Raw genomic sequence first — 8,057 nt, 5'->3', positions numbered from 1 at the left:
GTTACCCTTAAGCATGCAGCTACCACCAAGTGGCGCCAGCCTTTGCTGTCACAAGAATGACTTGCCCCAACAATTCAGTGTGGGTTAGTGGGCAGCAAGTTCATTTCTGATGGATAATGCCTTGGAGTCTGTCTTTATACTGAACCAATAATCTCCTGCCTTACAGACTACACAGCCTCTTTGTAACTCTTGTACTTCAAGAGATAGTAAATAATTCTACTGAGGGCTCACGTAGAACAATCTTCAGTATTTCTGTGCTTATGAATAGAAAATAGTAACTGGTAGCCAAGAATTGTTAGTATATTTAATATTCATGCATAAACAGGTAAGAATAAATAACAAAATTACAGGTACAGTCACCATTTGCAGGTTGTGGAAATTCAGCATACCATTTTAATTTTCTCCCGACCACTTAATTCAGGGTAATGTCCATGGTTCCAAGTGTAAATGATCTCACTGATGGGTGAGGGTCATGTGTCAGCATGTCTCAGTAAAGGGATTTGTCAATTATAAATGGGCTGTGCTCCTTAAATAAAATAAATGGTACATTCTCAAGAGCAGCTTGGAATGGTGCAGAAACTTTGTCCAATTCAGAAAAAGCCAATCTGGGGTAATTTTGACACTTGTGGAGCCTCGCTGCATTAAGGATAGAATTTACTTGAAAATTAAACAAGAAATAGGCCACATTAATGTCATGATCAGAGAGAGAACTGAAACCAGTGTCCACTCCTCACTTATTGCAAATACTTCTTCTTGGACAAGGTGGGGTAAGTAAAGGGAGAGATGAGTTGGGTGAGTTTTGCATCACTTTTGTTGAACCGTCCATCTACTGCATTTGGCCTCATAGCAGATACCAGCTGGCAACAAGTGCCACAACAACAGTTAGCACCAGCTGGAAAGGAGAGCTCTGTACTATGGCCAACACTGGGTTAAGTGGGCAGTCCACTTCATCACCTGGTGAGAAAAGGAATTAATTAAGCCAATGAATAACTTGAGGATCATACAGCCATTTATCAGTTAATAACATTGAACTGCCATAATCTGGGCTCCAGCACATGAACCACTGGGCCTGCCATTAGAAATCCAGTGAACCCTTGTACTAACTTGGGCTGCGAACAGATATTCAACCCCACACCATGAAAAGGAGGTCAACAATTGGGAAACCATCCTCAGTGGCTCTCATTCTGCTGTCCAGGGAATGAATGCAGGATGGTTACCTGGGCTTTATTGTCCAGGGTCTCCTACTCTGGATGCCCTCTTCCCTGCCATAGTGACAATTATTCCCCTACTCCAGTGGTTCTCTACCTGTTTTCTCTCTTACATACCCCCTTAAGTAATTCCTTACTAACCACAAAGTATCTATGATGTAGGATGCTATAGTATTCTGTGGTATCTAACGTGGTACAGGTGCCTAACCTTTTATCCGGAATTCTGAAAACCAGCAAGCTCCAAAAACTGGCACTTTTTTGGTAAATGACATCAAACGTGACCTGACGCAATCCTCGCTCAAATCCCATGCATCCCATCATGTTCCATTACTTTATAAGCACCTCCAAATCACCTATACTGATGCCCATCCAGTGTACTGGCACTTTCAGTTGGTCCGGCAGCAGCTCAATGGCAGTCATCACTACCCATAATCCCCTCCATGCAGCTGAAACCGCTGCACCAACACAGAGGAACCAAGGGGGGCCGTTCCGTTGCTGGTACAGCATGGGGCGGGAGGAAGAGACGGCAGCGCAACTCAGGCGGGCAAGGAGCAGGGAAGATGGCAGTGGGACTCGGGTGGGTTTAAAGGGATAGAAATAAAAATGATTCCAAAATCTGGAAGATTCCAAACAATGGCAGGTATCTGGTCCTGATGATCCCGGATAAAAGTTAGGCACCTGTACGTGGTGGGGGGGGGGGGGGGAAGGTTGAGAACCACTCCTCTACGCCCTGTAGTTGTAGAACCATCTCTCTCCACACCCATCCCAGGATTCCTCTCATTCACCCAATAGTGGGCTTCTCCTTTCTGAGCAGCCATTGTGTTGGTCCCAGTCCCACTTCTCTCCAGTTGCCAATGACTTCCTACCTTTTGCAGCATAGAACGGGCACTTTCGAGCATCTCCTTTTCCACTGTGAAGTGGGATTCCGTCTTGCTTCATTCCACAAACAGTTTTTCTAATTTTATCCAGTTCCTCAAAAACCTGCAAGATCATTTGATTGATACAAAGATCAGAGGAGAACAGTTATTTGGTCAAGCGGCCATTATATCAGAGCAGTGGACCAGCTTTGTCCCTCAACGTATAGCTGTCGCACTGTAGGAATCAAGAGAATGTGATCTCAAAACAGCTCACGTGTTTGCAGGTATAATCTCATCCAAACCCTGTAAAACTCCACCAAAATCTTTCACGAGATAACCTCACACTGAAAGCCTCATCCAGTGAATCCATCTCTACCAACATTCAACTTTTATAGTTCATAATATTTCTCACCATCTGATATCTTTGACCTTTTACCCCCATGAGTTGTTTTCCCAGCTCAAGAGCAATTTGAATATGGGACAAACAGCTTCAGGACAGGTGATTAGGATGCTGTGAACCCGAGGGTCAACGAGGTGATGGACTTCCACAACATGACCTCCAGCATCAGGGATTAAAATCCAATACCAGAAATGTAGGTGCTAGCCCCACAGGGGTGGAGATGAAGGCGGAATTGCCTGCTCAGTGGACCAGGGCTCCATGCTGTCCCTCTGCCAACACTTACCCCCCCCACAGGTGGGCTGCATGACAATTGACCAGGCACGGTCCACGGTCCAGAAGTGGGAGCTGCAGTGCTCACAGCCACAGTTATACTCACCTCTATATTAAAGCGAAAGGCCCGGTTAGCTTCCTCCACAAGCCTCTCCCTGCTTTGCTCACTGTTCTCTAGGTTGTTGAGTCTTGAGCGGTACAGCTGCTTGAAGAGACTTGGGTTGGAAATGTTGTCAAAGTTATAGAACTGGATGCCCTCTCCTGTGCTGGGGAGAGCCAGGGCCCTCTGGGCCACCTTCTTCAGCACCTGTCCCCCAGACAGGTCACCCATGTAGCGTGTGTAAGCGTGGGCAGCCAGCAACTCAGGCTCATGTTCCCCCACATGATGGATCCGCTCCACATATCTTTTCGTGGCCTCTGAACACTCAATCTGATCCTTCCATCCAGGGCCCCAGAGGAATTCCAGGTCCTTAGCAAGAGCCTCCTTGCGATGTAGCTCAAGAGGAAAGTACAGGGGAGCGAAGGCAGGATGCTCAGCATTCTTGTCTATCTCCTCTTCCAGGGCAGTGTAGGTGAAGTACAGGGCCACCGTGCCAAGCTGCAACACAAGGTGAAGCAATGATGTCACACATACCTGCCCTTTGCTTATCTGCCGGCCACTCCTCACAAACATCTGGGGTTCATTGAATAGAACAAGTCTGCACAGAATGAAGGAAGAAGCTCAGCAGAGCGACCTCGCACCCTGACATCCCAGGGCAGGAGGAGGGCGTTCACTGGGCAGCGAATAGCTGTAAGAAAAATGTTGCCTCCCTCCCCAAGTGCAGCCAAGCCCATCCCCAGGACACATCACAGAGCACAACTCCACCAGCCTCACACTGACATTAAAATAAACAAATTAAATGCAGATGCTGGCATCAAGGTGCTGGAGCAGGTCACTCAGCATCCACAGAAAGCATAAAGCTTCCAGCCTGTTCTTCAGGAATGCCAAAAATCACCCCACTCCTCCCCACCTTATTTGCTTGTCTGCCTTATTTTAGGCATCTTATATACTTGAATAAGAACCACACATTCTTCTAAACTCCGAGGAATACTATCTAGTTTCTTGGTAGAATAAGACTCGCGTCCATGGAATCTGCCTGGTGCACTGCCTTTGTACTGCTTCAATGTTATTGCATCTCTTTAAAGCAAGAGGACCAAAATTTTGCAGCGTTCCACATGTATATCACCTGTGTCAGAACTTCTCAAAAACATGAGGCAATGAGACACGAACAAGGATGGAATTGAGGGGCGCAGACCATCTGCAAGCAGGTGGGATTGGTGTAGGTTCGCAACCCCACCCAACCCAGTCAATGTGAGCAGCAACCAGAATCAGCCCCACCTTGAACAATTCTCGATCGATCTCGCCCCTCAGGAAGTCCTTCACGAACTGAGTATTCTCTGCTCGGTCGTGCGACTCCTTTGTCCCTTCCTTCAGGATTTCTGACAAATCTGTGGGGCTGTGGTAGGGTGGGTGGGGATGGTGGAAGGACAAAGTTACAGCTAGCATCCCTCCATCCACACTGTATTGTATGTTGTCATAAGCCCTGAATTTTATTTTTAATTAAGACAGTATGATTAATAGGCCTTTCCAGACAATGAGTCTGGGATACCCAAATACACGAGCTAACCTACAACCTCCGGTACATTTTGAGGGGTAGGAGGAAACCCATGCTAGACAGGGAGAACGTGCAAACTCCTTGCAACCTGGGCCACTAGTGCTGCAACAATGTGCTAACTGTGCCAAAATGAACAGCTGTTTGAATTAAACATTTCAAAATACAAGTTGTGCCTCAATCTTCCCACGGGCAAAGGGAAGCAATACACTCAGTGTCGTACCCAGAGAAGTGGCATCTCTGCTGCATGCCAGGCAATTGCCATCATCTCCCATTACAGAGTGTTTGAACATCTACCACTCCCCACCCACTCCCCTACTGTCAGGTAGAAGATACACAAGCTTAAAAATACAAACCTCGACATGCAAGGACTGTTCCTTCCCTACTGTTATCAGACTTTTAAACAGACCTATCATAAATATCGGAAACAAAACTATCGTGAATAGGGTACAATGGGATATGGGGAAAAGGCCAGAAATTGGAACTAGAAGTGAGAACAGTTTAGCTCGATGGAACTGTGGATAGGATTTCAATGGCCTGCTTCTATTTCTTTACCTTGTGACCTCTCATTGGTAAATGATGCCCCTGTATTTTAACTATTTTTCTCCATACCCTCCCTTCCTACTGTAACACCACATGCTACGCTTCAGTTTTATTATTACACAACCTGGTGTATTGAGTTATAAAGTGAAGTCTGGATAACATGCAAGACAAAACCTTTCATGTACAGTATCTCGATACACATGACCATAAACAACTCACTTCAAATTGAAATTAACTCAAGGTTAGCATTCACCAAATATGCAAAATATTGAACTATTATTACAGACAATTGTTGAAAAAGCCCTGACTTGAACATCACAAACCTGACAGTGTCTGCATCCATTCCATACTCCTCCATTTCAGTGGGCACCATCGTTCAGACTCTTTACCACTGGTGGTGAGAACCCAGAATGATTAAAGCATGGAATGAGAGGATCCAGGAGGAGGGAGAGAGCCTCTAGGAACATCAGAATGGAAAGGTAGGAAGCCAGATGGGAGTAAAAACATTGGAAACCTGTCCATGTTCTATCTTCCCAAACTCATTCCTCCCCCCACCTCCATCATCACTCCCTAGTCCTCCCTCCCCACCCCTACCCTCCTTCCATACCACCAACCCCCACCCTCCCCCCTCCATCATCACTCCCTCCCCACACCAACCCTCCCTACCACCAACCCCCATCATTCCCCCTCCTCCATCATCACTCCCTCCCCACCCCCTACTCTCCTTCCCTACCACCAACCCCACCCTCCCCCCTCCTCCATCAACACTCCCTCCCCTCCCTACCACCAACCCCCCTTTCCCCCCTCCTCCATCACTCCCTCCCACCCCCTACTCTCCTTCCCTACTACCAACCCCACCCTCCCCCCTCCTCCATCATCACTCCCTCCCCACCCCCCCTCCCTACCACCAGCCCCCTCCTCCATACACTCCCTCCCCACCCCAACCCTCCCTCCCTACCAACCCCCACCTTTCCCGTCCTCCATCATCACTCCCTCCCCACTCCCTACCACCAACCCCCACCTTTCCCCCTCCTCCATCACTCCCTCCCCACCCCCTAACCTCCCTACCACCAACCCCCACCCTGCCCCTCCTCCATAATCACTCCCTCCCCACCCCAACCCTCCCTCCCTACCAACCCCCACCTTTCCCCCTCCTCCATCATCACTCCCTCCCCACCCCCTACTCTCCTTCCCTACAACCAACCCCCACCCTCCATAATCTCTCCCTCACCACCCCAACCCTCCCTACCACCAACCCCTATCCTCCCCACTCCTCCATCATCACTCCCTCCCCACCCCCTACTCTCCTTCCCTACCACCAACCCCACCCTCCCCCCTCCTCCATCAACACTCCCTCCCCACCCCTCCTTCCCTACCACCAACCCCACCCTCCCCCCTCCTCCATCATCACTCCCTCCCCACCCCCACTCCCTACCACCAACCCCCACCTTTCCCCCTCCTCCATCACTCCCTCCCCACCCCTACCCTCCCTACCACCAACCCCCACCCTGCCCCTCCTCCATAATCACTCCCTCCCCACCCCAACCCTCCCTCCCTACCAACCCCCACCTTTCCTCCTCCTCCATCATCACTCCCTCCCCACCCCCTACTCTCCTTCCCTACCACCAACCCTCACCCTCCTCCATTAACACTCCCTCCCCACCACCAACCCCCACCCTCCCCCTCCACCATCAACACTCCCTCCCCACCCCTCCCTCCCTACCGCCAACCTCCACCCTCCTCCATCAACACTCCCTCCCTCCCTACCACCAACCCCCACCTTTCCCCCCTCCTCCATCACTCCCTCCCCACCCCCTACTCTCCTTCCCTACCACCAACCCCACCCTCCCCCCTCCTCCATCAACACTCCCTCCCCACCCCAACCTTCCCTCCCTACCACCAACCCCCACCTTTCCCCCTCCTCCATCACTCCCTCCCCATCCCCTACTCTCCTTCCCTACCACCAACCCCACCCTCCCCCCTCCTCCATCAACACTCCCTCCCCACCCCAACCTTCCCTCCCTACCACCAACCCCCACCTTTCCCCCTCCTCCATCACTCCCTCCCCATCCCCTACTCTCCTTCCCTACCACCAACCCCCACCCTCCTCCATCAACACTCCCTCCCTCCCTACCACCAACCCCCACCTTTCCCCCCTCCTCCATCACTCCCTCCCCACCCCCTACTCTCCTTCCCTACCACCAACCCCACCCTCCCCCCTCCTCCATCAACACTCCCTCCCCACCCCAACCTTCCCTCCCTACCACCAACCCCCTCCTCCATCACTCCCTCCCCATCCCCTATTCTCCTTCCCTACCACCAACCCCCCACCCTCCCCCCTCCTCCATCATCACTCCCTCCCCATCCCTACCCTCCCTCCCTCCCACCAACCCCCACCCAGCCCCCTCCTCCATAAACTCCCTCCCCACCCCAACCCTCCCTCCCAACCCCCACCTTTCCCCTCCTCCATCATCACTCCCTCCCCACTCCTCACTCCCTACCACCAACCCCCACCTTTCCCCCCTCCTCCATCACTCCCTCCCCACCCCCTACTCTCCTTCCCTACCACCAACCCCACCCTCTCCCTCCTCCATCATCACTCCCTCACCAACCCCCATCTTTCCCCCTCCTCCATCATCACTCCCTCCCCACCCCTACTCTCCTTCCCTACCACCAACCCCCACCTTTCCCCCTCCTCCATCATCACTCCTCCCTCCACCCCCACCTCTTCATCATTCCCCAACCCTTCAACCCACTCCCTCCCTCCCACATCCCCCCCCCTCCGGGTCTCCACCATATTCCTCCCCACCCCGTCCCTCCCGGTACCTCTCCTCCGAGACGCTGTCGACACTCGGATTCGGAAGGTCGTTGAACGGACGTGACGTCACGGCCCGGCCCACGTCTGCAGGATGCGTTTCCATGGTGACGAGGCCTGCCTTCCGTGTCCAGGTGTTTCACGCCGTGGACTGGTCTCATTCTCCGCAGGCCAGGACAGTGAGGAGGATTGGCAGAGCAGTGCAGGCCATTCGCCCCACAATGTGGTGCTAACCTTCTCAGCAATCTGAACCTGCCCTCCCTCACACCCAGAACCCTCCAGGAGTGTCCTAAATGCCTTCAGCCCCACCCC

General features: G+C 51.7%; 1 protein-coding gene across 2 annotated transcripts; it reads right to left on the bottom strand.

The window, feature by feature from the left end:
- Window positions 1–290: 290 nt before the first annotated feature.
- On the bottom strand, window positions 291–7,843 carry LOC138747352 (heme oxygenase 2-like). 2 transcript variants are annotated; one of them, XM_069906468.1, is made up of 6 exons: window positions 7,757–7,843; window positions 5,254–5,387; window positions 4,114–4,231; window positions 2,842–3,333; window positions 2,075–2,189; window positions 291–954 (listed from the first exon to the last, which is right to left on the bottom strand). In XM_069906468.1, exons 2-6 carry the CDS (start codon window positions 5,301–5,303, stop codon window positions 842–844), a joined length of 888 nt encoding a protein of 295 aa, XP_069762569.1. In that variant the 5' UTR covers window positions 5,304–5,387; window positions 7,757–7,843; the 3' UTR covers window positions 291–841. The 2 variants fall into 2 exon arrangements, with proteins under 2 accessions (XP_069762569.1, XP_069762570.1); XM_069906469.1 differs by having other exon boundaries at window positions 5,254–5,321; window positions 7,757–7,838.
- Between the last annotated feature and the right edge of the window lie 214 nt (window positions 7,844–8,057).

Source organism: Narcine bancroftii, chromosome 12 (assembly GCF_036971445.1).
Source record: "Narcine bancroftii isolate sNarBan1 chromosome 12, sNarBan1.hap1, whole genome shotgun sequence".
Taxonomy (NCBI): Eukaryota; Metazoa; Chordata; class Chondrichthyes; order Torpediniformes; family Narcinidae; genus Narcine; species Narcine bancroftii.
Note: the sequence above shows the minus strand (reverse complement) of the source record. Positions and strands in the feature narration are given on the sequence as shown.